Genomic DNA, 21,726 nt, shown 5'->3' with positions numbered 1-21,726 from the left:
TTTGACGTCTACCGATTATCTACGAATTTGTCCGAACGTGTCTGAATCTGTCAAATAGCACCTTACGATTACAACATAGCGTCTCGCTTACGCTTGAAAATGAGATTGGAGAGATAGTCAGTATGTTTACGTGTAAACAGTTATTACCGCGATGGTTTAAAATACACACTATTGGTGCAAGTAAATCCATGCACGTGTACAGGCGCTATTACTCACTTCTCATCTCTACAATAAAAAATATATATTAACAATTATTATTGTTCAACCAAAGCTCATTAAATTCATACCTGTTATTTTGAAGAATGAAATAACACTCCTGACATGAACTTAAACTCCTAAGAAATTAATGTGGAAATAATATGTTATAATTTTTATATTTACAACATATTTTAATTTTACTAAGGCTCGTATTGTCGGAAATTATGTATACTGAAACCATGAGCTCTTACTTGTATATATATTTTTTCAATATATGGTTTTACATAATGTTGGTTTTAGCTCACAATTCAGCCGGCTAACACTTATTTATAATGATCAACTTTTAGACGGGAAACGATATCGTCAAATCTTCATTCCATGAATAATGAGCGACTTTTTTATGATTACAACTGTGAAATATTTTTTGGAGCAGCTTTACCTTGAAATGGATATATTTTATTTAACTTCAATTGTATCGGGGTAAATACTAAGTCTCATTAGTCTTGTGTAGGTACATGCTTTTAATTCAGAGATGATTATACGTTTGGGATATAAAAAAAATAATAATATAGGTATATGGGACGTCTTATACCTACACAGTGTAATATTGTTAATACTGTTGCGTATTTATTTGTTTTTTCACCCATGTCATGTTGTGAAGGTCTTGAATTTATAATTCGTAAAATCAACATATTACAAAAAGGGTATAAGGATATTAAAAGAAAGAAAAGCCCTGCGAGATTAAATTTTTCACATCTATAAGTGTTATATACAATTAATCGTAAGTACATCATGATAGCGACATCAAATACCAACACAAGTTTTGTCAATTACAGCAAATCAATTCAACGTGTGACCCATTATAAATATTTAGGTACATGCGTCAATGAGAAATGGGACCAGTCTCAGGAAATAAAAACTAGAAGCTTTTCTCAAAATGAGACGCCACTTTAGCAATCGAGACCTTAACCTAGGTCTAAGATTGTGTATGGTACGCTGACATGTTCTCTCAATTCTTTTCTATGGTATGAAAGTATGGACGCTAAACCAAGAGATGACACGGAGAGTTGAAGCTTTCGAGATGTGGCTGTATAGACGAATCCTCAAAATTCCTTGGACTGACAGGGTGACAAATTTTGAAGTTTTAAATCAAATGGGAAAGGACCGAGAAGTTCTGCGTAGTATCAAAACCAGGAAACTACAGTACCTCGGCCACATTATGAAATAGTAAAAGTACAGCATTCCCCAACTTGCCATTCAATCAAAGATCAATGGTAAGCGTAGTAGAGGACGACGCCGCATTTCGTGGCTTAAGCACCTCCGTGATTGGTACGAGTACAGCTCCAATGAACTGTTCCGGGTAGCAGATGACAAATCTAAGATCGCCTTGATGGTGGCCGACCTCTGCTAGGGGATGGCACAATAAGAAAAAGAACACCATGATCACGAATGTGGAAAGATTTCATGAAAAAATCTTGCAAAAAACTGTCAATAGTGGAGATTACAAAATTGAGTTCAATGTTTGTCAAAATATATTTAGTAGGTTGATCCATGCTTGTTCCATTAAACCTAATAGTAGGTACTTATGTAAAAAATGAATAAAATAAAATATATTTTAATAAAATATGGAGAAATATTAATTATTTCTCTTTGACGCCAGTATAAAATCTACTATTAATGTATTCTGTGTGTGTGTGTGTGTGTTTTTTTTAACAAATAGGAACTTTATATCAAAATCGTTGTATTCTAAAAATAACAATACGATATAGCTCAGGACTATCTTGTTAGCAGCCGTCATCTTTGAGAGTAATGTTTCCAGACAAACAAATAACATTCTCCTTCATCGAAATGAAAATCAGGTTACATTTTACACTACAAACAATATGTTCGTGTGGAAATTGCGATAGATTTCAATATAGTGTTTTTACGGCTCAAATTCTTTGCAAAATAACCCAACATTTCTTCTTTTACAATGTCCGTTTCCTCAAATTTTAAAACATGGCAACGTCATTTAAAAAAAATTACAAACTATTCTCAATCAGATTAAATGATAAACATATTCTAAGTTATTAATTTGTAGTGTTGTGATTTTTTGAATTATTTCATAATAACTTAGATGAAGCCAGGACGTGACCACAGGATCCACAAAAAATATCTTTGACAAACTATTCTCAATCCGATTATAATTTCGTCACTGTTCTGGCAGAAGACACTGATTCGAAAAAATGAAATATTGAGTTAGTACCAAAATCTTCCTTTTTTCAAACTTTACCGTCTGGAAACCTTCTTAATAAATAAACAGTCTTTATTTTAAAGTCATCCTTTTTGCGATTACTTAATAAACTCACATGATAGACCATTATTTCAAACATTTTAACAACTTCAAAGTCTAATTACTCAAAACTAGTATTCTCCAGTTAGTGTGTTCTGCCAGAACAGAGACGATTTGTTTTGCATTTTGGATTGTGAATAATTTATGCTGCAATTAGTGTTGCCATTTTTAGGGCATATAATATAATTTTTATATGCTATCTTTCACTAAACCGGAAGCACCTCGCCCATTTTTTGCATTTATTTTAATTTTTCAACATATATGATGGATTCTGAATATATGAATTCAACCCGACTGTCAAGTTAATTTACTACACAAATTTATGTTTAAATATTTTGAATTGAGATTGCGTGTTAAATTTGAGTTTACGCAATAGTCGGCCTATGCCCTATGGTTTCGAATTTAATTATTTATGGCTATTATGTACGTACCTACTTATTCACATATAGTTTTCGAAAGACTTGATACAAACGTATTTTTTAATGATTTTGAAATGATCATTGTTTAATTAAGGCAAAGAAATTTATTATCAAATAAAAGCTTTAAACATATCTTAATCAATCAATCCCTATATAAATAATACAATGGGGAAATAAAATATTATATTTTTTTATTTCGAAGAGAAAGCGACAAATTAGAAAAAAACAGCTGAAAAATAAGGGTTCTACTGTTCGTTTTTTAAATTATTCCAGGTAGTTTCTTGAAACAAAATTAACAATTTAATTTTGTAAGGTAGCCTAATTATTGTCAGATGTCAAAACGAAAATGAAATTGAAATAACATTTTATAGTATTTGTTGTCGAAATGCATTGATATATTTGATAGTATTGCTACCTAGCATAAATTTTTGAACACAATTATTTTAAAATATGCTTTTCAACGTAATTACTACTATTTAGTTATATATGAGCAATTACTTACTTATTTTATTTCACTTATATTATGAATATGCATGAGTGTTTTGTAAATCGGTATACGGAAATCAGAAAAGCCTGCGAACTCAGGGATATCTGCTAACTCTTAAAATTATAAATGTCGGAAAATATTTTTTTAATCAACAGTATGTACAACATCGACCAAGGATACGATATGTACCAACATATATATAATATAGTTTCTATCTATTTGTCCAAAAGTGATATAGGTACAGTGTACGTGTAAATCCTAAATACACTAAAATATCTGTTTATATTTGATATCATAACACTTTTTTTTACGAAACAAATCTTGAGAGGATAAAGTTGTCATGAAAATGAAATATCAATCCATCATATACAATGGCCACGATAACAATGGCTAGAGATTTTACACATAATATAATATACTTGATATATAATCTATTTGTATAATACTGAGCTTTTCTCGCTGAAAGATGTTATCGAAGTATATTTTGTAACTGCTCAGGTTGTACCTATCGTGTTTGTTCATAGAGGGCGGTAAGTAAACCTGATTGTTTCCTTACCAAAAATAATATTATTATATACTTACTTACATTTTTATAATATGTTACATTTTTTGTAGCTAGCAAGCAAAACTTATAATATGAATGTTATTTTCCGAATGTGCAATAATTAATATAATATGGCATTAAAATCCCTAAATATATTGTTTTTCTGAAGCCAAGAATTTTGAAGGAAGGTTAATGAAAATTTGTGAATTTAGTAATTTATAAAAGTTTTATTTTACTACATATAAAGTATTTATTAAAAATATACGCTCGTATAAACGTATATGATTCCAGGCCAGGCGAAGTCTAGCCACAGTGTATAGTAGGGGTAGTAAACCTTTTTATACCTACCGACCACTTTTGTATCTCTGTTAGTAGTACAATGTTCTAACCGCCTACCGGTTCCACAGTAATGGTGATTTATAAATTTTTATTTTTTATAAATTTCCTGAAAATATTCAATTCCTTATCATTTTGATACTTTGTAGAAAGATGTTCTCGCAATCGACTTGGCTTCATTACCTCATTGGATAATGTTTTATATACATAATAAACACAAATAGTATATTTTATGAAATTTAAATTGTGTCGGGGAATTTTATGTAAACATAATGAAAATGTTTTTAAAACCTTTACGGCGCCCACCATGAAAGCTGGAACGCCCACTAGTGGGCGGTAGGGACCAGGCTGACTACCCCTAGTGTATAGGATAATCTTTTATTAGTTACCATGCTTGGAGATTTGCATACCTAATATACCTAATAATTATCGGATTTTAATCGGTTACTATGGTATGGTTCACTGTTATGTTCTTTCAATCCTTATTTATTTATGGACATGAAGGTATGGACGCTAAACCAGGAAATTTCATGGAGTGCCGAGACTTTTGAAATGTGGCTGTACAGACACATCCTCAAAACACCTTTGACAAATGTTGATGTCCTCTAATGCAGTTCTCCGCAACCTTTTCTCATCTACGGCACACCAAAGGTCTTCCGAGAATTCCACGGCACACCACACGTAAAACAATTTATACACCAAAACATGGACCCCACATCCTGAAGGCCAAAGATCCTGGCCTAGGGTCCCTCCCCAGGCCAGGATCTTTAGTGGGCCCCCTACCTATCGCTAAGGTTAAAGACGAGGATATTCTTTATTAACCGAAATCCTGAAAATAGCCAATGGAACATCGGCGAAGTTCAGTTTTAGCGTCCCGTCGTTTCTCAATTCAACCAATTCCTCTCGAATTTATAGTGAAAGCACTTCTATAGAATTTTCTATATTCGAAAAATATATTATTTGTAAAAGGGTTTCGAATCCAGTCGTATTGATTGTATCAAAGTAATGATGAAATTTCTTTTGCAGCAAAGTTAAATGTTTTTGAAACGGATACAAAATTAATTGTTTGTTTTCAATGGTGGTCTGGTAGGTCCTTTGGTACATTTGTAGAGATCCTTGTCTTAAAATTATTTGTTTTTTTTTTGAAAAATGTACCGCGGCACACCTAGCATCGTCTCACGGCACACCGGTTGCGGAGCACTGCTCTAATGAATGGGAAACGACCGAAAAGTCCTACGTAGTATCAAAAGCGGAAAACTATAGTATCTTGACCACATCATACGAGAATTAAAGTACAGCATTCTCCAACTTGTTATCCAAGGAAAGATCAATGGTAAAATTAGCAGAGGATGCCTCATTCCGTGATGCGTACGACTGCAGCTCCACTGAACTGTTCCGGGTAGCAGATAAAGCAAATATGGCCCTGATGATAACTGACCTCCGTTAGAGGATGACATGATAAGAAAGAGATCGGTAGGTACTTACTAGTATTGATGCAAGTTTGTTTGAAATCCATGTTAAGATGAAACGGGAAATGTCTCAATATGAAGGGGACTCTTAATTATTATTATAATATTAGTTAAAATGCTTGGTAAAGTTATCAAACAAAATAGTAAATATTGATATTATCGTTTAATTATAAAGTCTTCATGTCATCGGCCGCTACTGAAAGTACTCGTTACTTATGTAGGTACTCCGCACTCACAATATTTTACGCTACTTGACTGACAAACCCTGAAACCGATACTGACCATTCATATATCCTTGTACTGCCGATGGGTTCTTATTATACTGACCGATTTGTACGTTTTGTTCTATGGTCGGTAAGTACGAGTATGTAGGGACCCAACTATTTTGGTAATTATATTTATAATGTAATACGCAGACACGCGTATTTAATCTTTTTCAGGCGGAATTTCCAGAAAATAACCAAAATTTTCATAGATGTTAAAAAGTAAGTAGTATTCAAAGATAATCTGACAATTAGAAAATAACTGTTATTAAATGGGCATTCGCAGGACACTTACATGGTACTTATTATTAGGTATATAATTATATGATAATTTTTATCACTATAATATAGGTTAAATAAGTTCTCTTGGATGTATCTGCGATATTTTTGAATACTTCATAGTTATATTAAAAGAAATTTTTGATTATATCGAACTGAGTTTTGGTATTTCACAATAGTGATGACTGATGAGCAACAAGTGAGATACCCCATTTCAATAAGGAAACAACTCAAAAGTTCAAAGTTTTTAGTTAATGATGACATTCGATGTAGAATGGCCTTCTCTTTACAATTCAGTAAAAAGAGTCAAAAATTTCATCAGTATGTCATAAAATCGAAAAACCATTTCTGAGATTAATCATTAATTCAGTTATATACTGCTAGGTTAATTCCCTATTAAATTGTAAAATTTCATTGTGCATTGCTGAATTCCACTAAACTAAAAATAAAAAAAACATACATTTCCTCAAAATCAAGGCTTTAAAATAAAAATGAGAATTTCTGCAAAAAAAATCTTAATTATGGGCAATATCTTGGAACAAGGTTTTTTGAGTTGTTTCCCTATTGAACTGTGGTATCGATAGGTACAATGGTTGAATTTTTATTTGGTACGTATTGTGTGAGTGACGTCTCGTGGGGTAGGCAGGCCATGCGTTGCTTAAGGCGGAAAATTAGAAAGGGCGCTAATAAAGAAGCAAATACGATCATTAGAACTTTTGAAAACAGTTGTAGACGATGCGGTCGCTTCGTTAGAGAGTACATATATCTTAGTTTTAAAAAATCACAAGGGAGCCTCCAAACTTGTCAGTTTCGCATTTCTTCCTGTACCTAAAATCACAGATATTTGAAAGTAGATTTCGCAGAAATGCTATAATCCTTAGTAGATTTTGAAATTAACAATGAAAGGGGACGGCTTTCTAAGTCTGCCTAAAGTCGCGGTGACACGATCCGAGTATAATCCGAGTACACTCGGACCGTGTTCTACTCTTCCGAGCTAGCTCGTATAGAAGTACATAATATTAGTACCTATGAAAATGTCTCGTACGAGTGCGCTCGGTCCGAGTGTACTCGGATCGTGTCAACGCGGCTTAAGTGCGGTACTTCGGCTAGAGACGTCACTGACCACTGTGTGTTTGTTCGAACATTCAACATTAATTGTTATTGTTTCATTAGCTACATTGTTCGGGTTCGAGTTAATATTTGATTGCACAATGTATGCATGTACTTAATTAATGTTTAAAATTCAAAAAGACATCACTCATTTTTTTTTTTAAATCAATTCAAAATATTCAAATTTGTTTTCGGTTCGCCACGCTGTTACAAATCCCGGCGTTCCGTCATGTTATTACAGTATGCATATTTTAAAGCTTTCTCAAAAAGCTCCCTCTGCAAGCAAAGCTTTTTAACATGAAAATCATCGCCGTACCTGGTACAGAGTGGCCCGAAATATAATATTATTGATCATTCCTTGAATAAAAACAAGCGTCGAAAATACCTAGATGCACCTTGAAAAATCACGGAATTTAAATTTGGAATCTGAATCCTAAAGTTTGCAAGTTTAAAACTCAGAGAGCGCTGTTCAGAAATGGAGCAATCTAAATTTGTATATTGCATCTAAAAATAAGTTCACACTATACCTATGTCGCGTGGATGCGAGTGCCTTGTAGTTGATTTTTTTCTGCCAATACATAAAAATATAGCTTAAAGTTGTAAATATAAATTATCAAATAGTGCGGAAAGCGGAATACAGCTGTTTATAGGAAAAAATCTGTGACTTTGATATCCGGTTCACCAACATTGTTCGTAAGTTACTGGGAATATTCTTCACTTGAATCTTTATTTTGATTGCAGTTTATTGCGTATTAATTACTGAAGAAACCACGTGTGGATTCATCTCAACAGGTGACCAAAGCGAGAGTCAGTGTTTTATAGTATTATTAAGATCTCGTGTATAACGTTTGTTCTGATAAATTTCGGAAAATCTTTTTGGCTAATAAGAAAATTTTAGTCAACCCATTTTAGTATTAATTGGTAATGTAGGAATCTACTTTACCGATATGTTGTTGGTAAAATTCGTTGTTGGCGCTAGTGTCAATTTTGACAGCGGCATTTTAGTTGACTTTTGACAGAACGATTTTGTGTTTGACGAACGTTAAATTTATTGTTATTTTATTTGGCAGAGTCGTCCAAGTAATTGGTGAATATAGAACTTGGGAAGCAGCTAAAGTTAGAGATGGACGGCAAAGTCAATAAAGGCAATGCTGAGGAATCTTCAGAACCTCCAAAGGAAACCCATGTAAGTAATTCAATAATGTAATAATGTTATAATACCGGCATAACCTATTGTGTGATGTTGTGTAAGGATTATGCGTTTATTATCGTTGGTTCAACGAACCACATTATTTACCTAAAATTGTGTCTTTTATTATCATTTAATGTTTACGTTAAATCATGATAAACAATATGTATGTACCTATTCATAAGTTATTCGAATGATTTTACTGTGTAATTTTATGCAGGTACCTAAGTAATGAGAGTCCACATAGTGTTGTTATGTTCTTTATTGCTTATTTGAAATGAAAATTAATTTCTGTAATATATAGTACTCCATATCGTAAAAAATATGTATAACATTTAATATTCCAGTAAGTAAGTACTTATAATTTATTTCAATAATTGTCCTTTTTTTAATTAATGGGAATTCGAATTACATTATGTATGTAAGTGAATAATCAATACTTTTCTCAAATAAATAGCGTCATACTCTTGGGTAATCCCAATGCTTTAGACGTGTTTACTTCAATATAAATCTTCTCATAGATTTATGACTGGACCAGCCTTTTGTCCCATGGGTCTCAGCTCAAATCAGAGCTGTTAACGTAACCAGAACTGAACGCTGGAACTCCGAGAACAATACAATTATTTTGCTATCAGGATCCTTATTTCATAATTTTGAAAACCTCGAATCGGAACTGGAACCCATTATATTGTTGGGTTTTAACCAGTGACATCCCGTGAGGGCAGGCAGATCATGTGTTGCTTAGGACGGGCAAAATTTAAACGGCAGCAAATGAAGGAACGAATATGATCATTACAACATTTGGAAGCAATGTTGGTTTTCCATGCAGTTGCTTCATTAGAAAGTACTGATATTGAAGTTTCAGTATCAAATTTCAATATTTAAATTTGATGTGCAAATTTTATTTATTTTTTTACATAATATAGTGAACATTACAAATTATTAATTTAAGACGTTCACAACATGATATTTAGAAACAAAGAAATATTATTAAAACAGCTTAATCCAGCATTCTATATTGAAAATACTTACATAGGTAATTTAGAAATGCTTTACAAACATACATAGAGATAATCCAGAAAAAAATGTGGACGAAATGGGATTTGAACAGTCTTTCTTATGGTGGTAGTTTAGTTACGTCATCTGGTAACTGAGAAAGTTGTGCCAAGCCCTACTCGGATCAAAAAAAATCTAACTTTTTTTATCTGTGAAAACTGAATTTATTTATTTTGTATTTTAAACTGAAGCTGTTACTTTTATTATTATTAAAAATGTACTTAATATATTATATGTATGGAAAAGTAATTATTTTATATCTGATCTTGACTTTCAATAAAGGTCGCCATTACGATTCCATGCCAGAATATTTAATTGCAGAACACTTTTTATTACATTCTATTATTCAATAAAGATAAGTGTACTTATCTCAGTCAATCGTCACAATTTAAAATGTTTTGCCCGATGAAATTGCTTTTTTTCAAAGCCGCCAAACTACTTTACTTTAATAAAAATATTTTTTTAGGTTAAACCTCACAATGATGTACTTCCGACAAAGAAGTCTTCCAAGGAGCTCAGGAAAGTTGACGATAAGTCGGTGGAGTATGTCATGAAAGCTCTGAACAGTCTTCATTCACCTGAAGAAAAATTAGCCGCCATGTGCAAGAAATACACCGAAATCGTTGATGAAAATAGGAAATTACAAGTAAACGGAAAGCAGTGGGAGAAGAAGTATGTCATGAACCAAAGAGAGAAAGAGCAACTACAACTAGAGTACAATAAGACTGTCTTACTGAAAGCTAAATTAGAAAATTTGTGCCGGGAACTACAAAAACAAAACAAAGCAGTTAAGGTAATTTTTTATTTTTTTCTCCTCGTACCATCCCATTGGATAACATGTTGGGGAATACTGTAGTTTTTGGATTTGATGTTATGCAGAATTTATTGGTCCTTTTCTGTTCATTTGAGGATGTCAACATTAATTTTGTCACCCGGTCAGTCCAAGGAATTTTAAGGATACGTCTATACAGCCTCTCTCAAAATCCTCAACTCCAAAACCTCCTGGTTTAGCGTCCATAACGTTCCACCTGTACCTATACAATAGTGGCCATTTTACAGTTCGCTACAGCAGCCATTAGTAGAGTGGTTTGATTGATGGTACTGGATAAAAATTGAACTTTAATTTGAATTAATAAAACTTTATCCTTTCTTTAAAGATTAATTTTAGAGACCTGGATTTCATCTTTTTGTATCATCAAAATTTATGTATATATCTATGTATGGTGTTTATATGATATTTTATATTTATATACAGCAGAACCTCGAAATAATGGACATCGTTATAATGGACTTCGGATATAACAAACAAAATATCTGGTCAAATGTGGAAATTGTTAAATACATCCTGTTAATTTTTAAATCCAACTGTAACCACTTATAAACAATGTTTTGTGGATGATACACGTCATACCTCTCGCACTCGAATTTGAGTCATATACCGTCCTGATCGTAGACTCAATGTAGAACTGATGTTTGCACCGCTGGTCACTAATTCACACAGCTGCACAGCAGTTTAATTTGTTTATTTGATATTAAATTCCATAAGTGAATGGATACGTTTATTACTCCATTCCATAAGTTTATAATGGTTAGAAGTAGATGAAGGTGACCCTAGGTATCACATCATGACTGAAAGTGAAATATCAGACGAAGTTATGATCTTAGAAAATGAGGATGTAAGTGAAGATACCGAGGAAGATGAAACAACACTCCCAAAAACAAAGTTATCAGTGATAAAATCGCATCTCAACGAATGATAATAACATTTATTGACTATTCGTCAGATAACGATATTCAACTATATTACACGTAATTTTAGAGAGTTGATTATAAGTATTAAGACCATACTTTATTAGAAGGTATTAGAAAACAAAACTATATTCTTTTTTCAAAGCAGGATTACCGAAAGCAAATGTGTCGACATCCATTAACACAACGGGTGTGTCTAGCTATATCATCCGAAGACGAATAAACAGGATTTTGTTTGTGTTTTTATATAACAGACTTTCGGCTTTAATGGACACCCCTCACCCGCATTAGTCCGTTATATCGACGTTCTACTGTACTAACAAAAACAGTCTAAACTCATGTCGCTAATACTAAATTTGTTGTTTTGATGAATTCGAATTTTTTGATTAAAATTTTAGTGTGTATTTATTCATCAAAAATATAAACTAATTACAATATGCATATGAAATAATATCCAATATCATTCTTTCTTACAGGATGAGTCGCTTCTTAAAATCCGTGAAGAAGAAGAAAGGCGCAATAAGACTCAGGCAAAGTTCCAAACAACGCTCACAGAAATCACCGCCCTCATGCAGCAGAACAATGACAAAAGCACAAAACTGCGGGATGACAATCTCGATATTACAAAGAAGTTCAAGAGTGTCATGGAGCAGTATGAACTTCAGGAACAGCAGGTTGACAAAATGTCCCAACAGATGGAGTTGGAGAGTCAATTGCATGAAGCCAAATTGAACAAAGCCAATTTGGAAGCCCAAGCCGAGAGGGAGAGACATATCGCAGAGAAGAGTCAGCTACTTGAGAACGTGACTCGCATGCAGGCGCTCATTACTGAAATGAGAGCCACAGAAGTGGTGCTCAAATGCCAGGTGTCGGCGTATAGTAACAAGTATGATGAATTCCAGAATGCCTTGACTAAGAGCAATGAAGTCTTTGGAGGATTCAGGGGAAAAATGGAAAAGGTACTTATCTATCCAGTCATTGAGGCATGTGATGCATATTTTGTGAAACCATTTTATTATAATTGAACGTATTATGGAAATAATGTGAATATTTATATTATAATAAAAAATAGTTATGACGAATTTAATAAATAATCACAAATTAGAAGGCATTTAGTAGTCATTGACAAAAGAAACCCTTTATTTAAAAAAAAAATATTCCATTGTTCAAAACAAACTTTTAGCATATGTAAACAATCTATAATGAGTCCTTGTGGCCACATTTAGTAGTCATTGACAAAAGAAACCCTTTATTTAACCTTTTAGCAGCCCAGCTGATAATACTAGGTATAATCTCCAGGGCCCAAGAATTAAATAATATATAAAAAAAAAAATTATCAGTGGAAAATTTTATATCTAGCACTTACATATTATGAGACATCATTTGAAGTTCGTCCAAAGGGTTTTTCATTCATAATTTCACGAAAATGTCGGAAAATTTGCACCAAGGTTAGGGTTATCACAACACTGCGAATTTACAAGAAATAGTTCAAAAATATTTTTAAAAAATTCAAAAAAAAATTTATAAATTTTACAAATACACATTTTTTTTTGCAATATCAGTATTATTTTCACTGTCCACATAAACATCTTTAAAAATTTTCTTCCGTATGCTAAATTTCGAAACACGGTTCAAAGCATAGTGCAATGTCACATTGCTTGCACACAAACCGCGTTTCCCTACGTTTCTTATTGTTTTTTGTATTATAACATACGTAACACCTTTTGGTAGCACTATTTTTTTTGTCCGTGGGTGGTATTTTACCCAGAAAATGCCTCTCCGTAAGCCTAGTGGGTAGCGGCACCTTCCGCTTCAAATTTGTCTTTGGCTGTGTCTTGTGTTTTTGAATCAGTTGATCAATAACGTTCAACTGAAAGTCACCTAAGGGCTGTTTTTTACCAGTTTTTTGTTGGTACAATATATGCGCATTCAGTAATGATAAATCTAATAGATGGAAAAAAAGTTTTTTGTACCATTTCAGGGTTTTTCGTGATGAGTTTACGGATGAAAGCATCATGTCACTTTGGTCTACAGCGCCCATGTTTTTGTTGTAGTCCACGATCGACTCGGGTTTTGAAATAGGAATTTTTGTCGCATAGATTTCTGGACATTGATTCGGAATAATACGGTGAAAACAACGGTCTTTTGATAGACCAGTGTTCAGTAATTTTGTTGCGAGAATTACGTGACATGAGCATGCACACTCCCAAAAATGTGTATATATCATCGGTTGTGCAGTCTACCCATCGTCGTAAACGATCACTTAGAACTGTGATATTTTTTGTAGCAAATTTAAATTGTTTATTTGTCTCTCGCACTATCATTTCAATAAAGGAAATGTGGATAAAACACTTGAAATAATCCATTTCAATTGCATCCGAAGCTAAACTATCTGCTTTGCATCCCGATTCAGTATCATCGAATGAAAATGCGCGCGGGTCAAATAAATCCGATTTCCACTCAAATGTCGGCCTTTCAGTAGCTTCGGATGTAGTTGGTTCATTTTCTTCAACTTCCAAAGTATCGTCAACTTCATCAACTTCGGAATCATCACTATCGTCTTCAGATTCAATCGTTTCTAAAAGATTGTCAATTTCACCATCTTCACAATATTCATCCATTTTGAATTGGAAAAATTGGTAAACTAAACTCGTAAATATAACACTTTTGTTTGTCCAAATTGAATGCAAAATATAAATAAAAATAGTCACAGTACTTAGTCACTCGACACTAATAAAATTTTCAATCTGAAAACATCGAAAATGTTTCAATTCAATAAGTAAACTCGTAAATATAACACTTGTATACGCAAATCATACGCGAAATATAAATATAAATACTCACAACACTTCGTAACTCAACACAAATTAAATTTCAATAAGAAAAAATGCAAATTCTTTCAATTAGAACGCAAATCAGACTATCATACCGACGACCAATTATTACGCGATAGCGGTGCGAACTAATGAGTCAAAAATTTCTCAGTACATGGGAAGAAATCGGTAACCCTGAACGGGCCTCTCGGGAATCCCCTTTATTCTCGCGATGTATTTGACTTTTCAAACATTTCTGCCTGCAGAGCTTGCCCATAGATGTCAATACACGTATTAAAATTGAAAAAATAAATATATGACTCATATTAGGCTCAAAAACGGCGCGACGAGTTTCGCTCGTCACGGGCGCACGAAAGTAGACGCCCATGACGAGAACCACTCGTCAGTGGCTGTTAAAGGGTTAAAAAAAAATATTCCATTGTTCAAAACAAACTTTAAGCATATGTAAACAATCTCCACGTTAAATAGCTCTGTCTACTTCATGTATGCTGGAAGAAGTGAACTTCTGTGCATATCTGTGGTTGAGCGGTTTGACTATTGTAACACTTTTTTCCGTGACTCTTAGGATGTTCTGTGAGTTATTCAGTGCTAAATTTTCAAGTTGATTTAATTATGAATTTGAAATGATCTCACGGTGACAAACAGTAAAATATTTAATTCATTATTTTAGCATTACTAACTTAATTACAGATGCAAAAGAAGATTTTGAAGCTAGAAAAGGAGACAACAGTTTGGAAGCAGCGTTGGGAGAAATCTCATGCTGCGCTTTTGGACATGGCGGCTGAAAAACAACAGAGGGATGCTAGAACGGCTGTTCAAGGCAGGCAATTGCGTCAGTTACAGAAATTGTGCAGAACTATGCAGGTTAGTTTGATTAAGAGCATACATCATACAAATAATTTTCAACAATATGTGGAATGAAATTTTGCACTCGAGAGAGGTAGTCGAGATGTGAGCACGTCAATTTGTTTTGTGATGGCGTCGGAGGAATATTTATTCTTAAATCGTGTAAAGATGACTAAAAAACGTCACACATGTACTCGAAAAAGAAAACATGTCAATGAATATATTATTATTACTAATATAACAATAAACATAACATTAAATGGACGCATGTTGAATTTTTATGACAAATTATGTTTTGTTCCTCACACGTCGTTTGCACAATCTGTGCGTCGCGTAGTCACGATCTTTTTAGACCATGTCTCAGCTGAAGTATTATAGCCTTATAGATACATCATATTAATTTTGTTTAGTTATTTAACCTTTTCTATACCTGACAATATAACAATGGCAGTATCTGACAGGCCGCAGATTTTTAGCAAAAATAAAACCTTATAGTACTTCTGGAAATATATTGAACGCATATTTTAAAGATTTACCGAATGAATACATGATGTGTCCTCAAATAAATGCACAGAAAAATTTCCGCAATAATGTTGTCAATTATTAAATACCTACGCAATTTTGTTTTCACAGGTAATGATTTAAAAACGCACAGGAAAGAAATAGACTATAATAAGTCACAATATCCTGTGAAATATTTCAAGTAATATTAGATACACCATGACGAAAAATGTTCCAACTATTGAAAGGGGAATCCTCCGTTTATTCTAAATAGTGTGATAACCCTGCAATAACGACACACATTGAATGTAGATCGAAGCTTTTACTAAAATCGCTGTAATACTGATAATTTTTATAATTCTTCCTTGCTTGGTATTTTATAATTATTCAAACAGATGTCACTGTGTGTTTAATTTTTTCAAATCAATCGAAAGTGGCTAGTAATTTGGGTTTAAAGTCGGATGAGATAACTATCGAAATTTGTATGTGCGGTTTGTCGAGAAAACTCGCTGAAGGCATAGAACCGGTCAACCGGGCTCTTTTCGGGCAGTCAAATCATAAAAAAATATTTCTCGGCTCAATGTTAAGAGTGACCAGTACAACCAAATGGGAAACACCGCAATAGATAATATCACGACAAGTTGACAACATCAGACTCATCGAAGAGCTCATTGAGCTCATGATTGTAGTGACTTCACCCGATGCCGTCCTCGCAGATAGTGCCCAAGACTTTTCTCAAAATTCTACTCAAACATGTGCAGCTACTGGAAATCGCTGACATTTAATGTCCACGTCTCAGAACCGTACCAGAATAATGGAGTTAACAATATTTTATGTATGAGAACTTTCATGTTTCTTGATTAAAGACCATTATTATAGAATTAGTGCTTTGATCCTTCTTTTTTAAATGTTTAATTCCTAATTTTGAATTAAAATTAATTTTGTCATTTCAGGCTGATCGTACGACATTACTAAAAACTCTTCAGGACAACAACATTGAAAGACCACCTCTGCCCCAGTTACCCGAGGAACCAGAAATTCCAGTACCAACCGATACTGTAGACAGAGTACGACTTTTAAATAATAATTAATGATCCTCATAGTACTAATGTTGGTAACAATATACTCTTAGACAATTATCCGAGTTCATTTTAACCAGCTTGAAGATAAGTCCTAAGCGGTTGCTACATGTTGTGGACTACATTTTTCACAATACTTGTATAGGACATTCACACAGCGTTTAGTGTATCAAATACGTGTGACTCGCTGTACCGGTGGCTGGGTCAATCACCAATTGACCGATGCATGCACAGCTACTCGTCTGGCCGATCATCTATGCAAAACATGCACATGCCACCTTTTAGATTCACAATGGCTGTCTAATTGGACTAAATTGTCTGAATATTGAAAACTGCACAATATACAGGCGACCGTTGACTTGTCTGTTGCCCGTTGTTTTCGAACATCCTACTTTCGCACAATTCGCTATTTCCTACATTTCTTAAAATTAAGATTTTTGTTGATAATGCAAAAAATGTGAAAAGCGCTCTCCGTCACCTTCTCAAATACGTAAAAGGGTGGTTTCAACTATCTTTTGACAAGTTTATAAAGAAAACACCTGATTGCTAATATGCCTGGTTAACTTTAATATACCCATAGATAAATAAATATTTTAAAGTACCTACATTTTTTGATGTTTTTTTTACATCTCTACTTCCGAACACATTACATTTTCAGGAACCAATTAGGTGCGAAAGTTGAAGGCCACCTGCAGATACACAAACTGCTTGTATGCAGATGAGAATTTGCTTTATTTTAATACGTTATTTATTAGATTATTTTTTTTATTTAATACTAGAAATTGCAGCTTTGATTATAAACCAAAAGTAGTATTTATAAAAATGTTGAATCCAAAGATGTTGAAGAAACCTACCTTCTTGTATAGAGATAGAGCCTAAACATTTGAAAGTAAAGCAAAAAAGGACCCCCAGTCTATTAATTTTCATTCAAACTGTGTAGACGAGGGATTTGACGTTACACAAAAAAATGGCACTTTAATGGTACAATTTTTTATCAGCAAAAGAAGGGTTTCTTCAATATTTTGAATCTTATTTATGAACTGACCCAACAAGGTTGAGAAGCTAAGGTCACAAAGTTTTTGAAATGATATAGATTATGCAAATGAAAATAATACAACTATTAAGATTTACATTTTTGAAACATATTCACGTCATATTATGATAAATTTTTTATATCTGAGAATTATGTGTTTGGTTCAATTATTCAGTTAAAACTGATATATTTTTTCAAATTGATTGCGCCCACAATGGGCGAGTGGTAATGTGTCTACTTGTGAAGTCATGTCTCGGGTTCGAATCCTGGGTCTGGAAAATTTGTATGTTAATTTTCAATATATTGTGACCCAGAACATTGAGCTAGTGGTTAACATTTATTTCTCGTAAACCTGTCAAGTAACCTTGGAAAATAAGATTGTAGAGGCAATGAAAAAAAAAAGAGATTATGAATTGGCTGTTTCAGTTGGATATAATTTGAGATAAGTACAAAAATGCTATCCTCAGAGAATTTATTGCAATGTGATTCAGAATATTCGATTTATCTACACACACTATTCACATTCGGCACTGGTAGTTATTAGTTTTCCATCAGTATATTAGTATGTGATTTAACCATTATTGAACTGTTTATTCATTGATTTTTGTTTTATTATATTCTAGGTTGATGCAATGGCAGCTAATTGCGCTCAGTTAAAATTAAGTTTGGCGCAGCTACAAGGGCAATTGAATGTGATCACCGCTAATAGTGCTGCAAAATCTGAAGAATCTGCTAAACTGGCTATAGAATCGGCTGCGGCTGAAAATGCTGCCCCAGCACACCCAAAGAATAAATCCAAAAAAGGAAAAGGAAAGAAAAACAAGCAAAACGAATCTAAGGACAGTGTGAAAGAATCTCAGGAAGAAAACTTACCTGTCTCCGATATCACTACACCTGAAATCGCAGCGGATGTCATGAATGAAGTGCCAAATTTTATGCCCCCAGAGATAAGCAATGATCTTCCACGTGTCCCCGATGATATTTCTGAACTAGGAACAGACGATATGTCGTCGGATATTATTAGTGCTAAGTTGCTGGAAAGTATTTCATCGCCAGCACTAGTGGAAGTATTAAAGAATATCTCTTCACCGGCTATTACAGAAGACCTGGAAAATATTTCTTGTCCAATTATTCCGAGTCTTGAAGAAATTGATGTTTCAAGTGCTAGGATTCCGGTGGGAAGCTTGTCAACGCCTGAAGACATAGGAACCGTTTCTTTACCTGAGGTCAACGCAGCTCTTGCAGAGTTATTAGCAACAGTTGTGCCATCCGCTAGTTCAGTCATATCTGATAAACAAACCATGCCCACTTTTTCGCAAATGTTAGGTAAATCATCTCCCAATGTCCTGAAAGAATTGGAAACATCGCTGCCTCCAGTTGTGTCAAACGTTGTAGAAAAATTACCTTCTTCTGCTAGTGTAGAATTATCAGGAAAGGCATTATCGAATGCTGTTCCAGAAATGTTAGCAAATATTGCATCTGCAGTTTCGGAAAAGTTGGATAAAAATCTCACTGCTTCCGAGGATGATATGAAGAAACTTTCTGCTGGTGCGGAAGAATTACTTAAATCACCTGTAGTTTCTGAGAAACTACAAAAGCCTCCTGTTATAAAGAAAAAAGGAAAGAAAGAAACAGATAAAGAAGTTTCTGCACCAGAATTATTAGAAAAAGCATCTCCTGTTTCTGTTGAAATAGCGCAATCTATTCCAGCTTCTACTGTTGAGGTAGTTAATTCCATCCCGACTATAGCCGAGGTGGCTAATTCTGCCCCCACTGTAGTCGCTGAAGAACTTAAAACTGATGATCCGATAGAAACGCCCATGAGTTCATCGCCAAAATCTGCCAAGAATCCAGTGGCAAATGCTAGTCCAAAGAAAAATAAAGGCAAAGGTAGCCCTAAGAATTGTCCCGTAAGCCCTGTCAGCAATGGAGATACTTCCCCAGATTCAACCGCTTGTACGGCTCCCGTCGTCACTGAAGTTCCTAAAGTTGCAACTCCATCTGTGAACTCCAAGAACAATGCTTTGCCAGCTCTCTGAGGAATATTTCTTATCGGTTTTTTGCTTGTTTTTATTGCGATCGGACTCAACAGTGTGAAACACGTTCGTTATTGAGGTTTCGTCATTCTCGAGTTCTTGTGTTATTGCTGCGATTCTTCGTTAAGGACAGTAATGTTTATTTAATTTAACCGTGTTGTGCTTTCGTCCGGTTGCTGCAGATGAAAGGTTTTGAATATTTGTTTTGAAAATGTTTAAATTTTCGCAGAACTAGTGTTTTTGTTTGAAATATAGTGTACTTGAAAGTGTATTAGAAAAAAAAGAACAGAATAGCATTTATCTATTCCAAATATGTAACACATGTGAGATAAAATAATGGCACAAGTCCAACATGTTGTTTGTTGGGAATGTATGTTTTGAAAACATACATTCCAAGAATTAGTATCAAAACGAGTTTCTATTATAAGATTGAGACTAAATTTCCAACATACCTTTCCGTTATGATTGACCATAATATTTTTGTCACTGATATCATTTATTCTGATATATATAAATGAAGAATTTCATGAAACTATTTGTTATTTAATGAATACACAATATTTAAGAATGTGGACTGAGTGGGATTCGAACACAGTCTTTTACTTTGCTAGAGCACACCGGCCAGCTTTCGGTGACTGTTAGTTCATGGACCATTCGGTACAATATTTTTGTAATAGATAGGTATTATATTTCTGAGGTCTTTTTCATGTGGGTTTCTAAACTGGCTCACACATCAAAACTCGTCTCGTCTGCAACGTATCAAATACGTTGATCTGACGTCATCATTATTCATAGAACATACGTGGCCAAATGCAGCTCCGCAGATTTTTCGACTGCGACTTTTTAATTTGAAAACAATATCTAGTGCTGCTATCAACAAATCGCATGCATCTCGGGGTGCGAGTCGAAGACACCAGAACGCATTAGCACACCTATTAATTGGTAATTTGTATACCGGGTCGCCGCATCCAAATATTCGTTTCGAGAGGTTTCATGCTAGTTAGCGTGGTTAGATGTAAGCGGTCTTCATATGCAACATCGAAGCGACGTTCCTAGAAGGTTTGATTTACGGCTGTGCGGCAGACGAGGCGAGTTTAGATGTGAGAGCCGGCTTGTTTTATATGGTTGTATTTGTGTACACAATTGTATCTAAAAGTAACATTAACAATTCGAAGAAGTTGAATAATATTAAAATGTGTTGTCATGTCAACGCACATAATTTTACCTGAACACCACATAAATAAGGGTATAAACATAATACGTGTCATTATAGATAGATTGTAATGAAGGTTTTTCTAAAAATATAACATGGAAAAGATAGTTTGGACTTTTACTACTATTTTATTAAGTGGACTCATTAATGTTTTTTTCATTTCCCGTGTCTGAAATGTATTCTAGCGTTTTTATAAAATTTTGTATTTTTTTGTCTTTCCTTTGCTGCATTTCTGTATCCATGTGAGGATAAAAACAGTCAATTTATTTTTGTTATTATTTAAAGTATTATTATATTTCATTCGTGAGTTAATAACGTATAATGTAAGAATATTTTACTTATCTTATTTATTTTCGAACGTAAAACATATCTATTTATATTCGATAATATTTATTAATAATTATTGTAATCAATGAATGACTCTTTTGATTATTACCATTAAAGCAGTACGTATTGCATTGAACTTTTCTAATTTTTGAAAATGTATACTTAGACAATGTTTTTCACATTTTTTCTACTTTCTAGTGCTATAAGTAGACCTATGTAGTGCTAAATTAAATAGAGCGTATAAAATGATAATATAAATTAATAAGAAATATTTTTTGGATTTAAAAATACCAACTTTTCATGTAATTATTAATGATTTTCGTTTTCACATGTGATTGTTTCCTAAGTATAATACATATTGTTCATTGAATATTTTTTCATTTTCAATAAAAATTCTTTGAGATCTGAATTGAAATTGATTTTTAT

General features: G+C 33.6%; 1 protein-coding gene across 4 annotated transcripts; it reads left to right on the top strand.

The window, feature by feature from the left end:
• Window positions 1-7,955: 7,955 nt before the first annotated feature.
• On the top strand, window positions 7,956-20,035 carry LOC147065693 (uncharacterized). 4 transcript variants are annotated; one of them, XM_085956890.1, is made up of 7 exons: window positions 7,956-8,130; window positions 8,508-8,623; window positions 10,149-10,469; window positions 11,908-12,390; window positions 14,956-15,129; window positions 16,566-16,679; window positions 18,348-20,035. In XM_085956890.1, the coding sequence occupies exons 2-7, from the start codon at window positions 8,561-8,563 to the stop codon at window positions 19,761-19,763; spliced, it is 2,571 nt and encodes an 856-aa protein (XP_085813016.1). In that variant the 5' UTR covers window positions 7,956-8,130; window positions 8,508-8,560; the 3' UTR covers window positions 19,764-20,035. The 4 variants fall into 4 exon arrangements, with proteins under 4 accessions (XP_085813016.1, XP_085813014.1, XP_085813015.1 ...); XM_085956888.1 differs by having other exon boundaries at window positions 10,149-10,475; XM_085956889.1 differs by lacking the exon at window positions 7,956-8,130 and having other exon boundaries at window positions 8,452-8,623.
• The last annotated feature ends 1,691 nt before the right edge of the window (window positions 20,036-21,726 follow it).

Source organism: Rhyacophila brunnea, unplaced genomic scaffold (genome assembly GCF_057557595.1).
Source record: "Rhyacophila brunnea isolate RB1 unplaced genomic scaffold, BYU_Rbru_1.0 scaffold_6, whole genome shotgun sequence".
Lineage (NCBI taxonomy): Eukaryota > Metazoa > Arthropoda > Insecta > Trichoptera > Rhyacophilidae > Rhyacophila > Rhyacophila brunnea.
The sequence above is the reverse complement of the archived record's forward strand: the minus strand, read 5'-3'. Positions and strand labels throughout refer to the sequence as shown.

What these genes read in the sequence shown, in the direction of transcription:
- LOC147065693 (XM_085956888.1), top strand. Translation starts at nt 8,561, where the DNA reads ATGGACGGCAAAGTCAATAAAGGCAATGCTGAGGAATCTTCAGAACCT. An exon ending in TCAGGGGAAAAATGGAAAAG is followed by an intron (nt 12,391 to 14,955) that starts GTACTTATCTAT and finishes ACTTAATTACAG; the next exon opens with ATGCAAAAGAAGATTTTGAA. An exon ending in CAACCGATACTGTAGACAGA is followed by an intron (nt 16,680 to 18,347) that starts GTACGACTTTTA and finishes ATTATATTCTAG; the next exon opens with GTTGATGCAATGGCAGCTAA.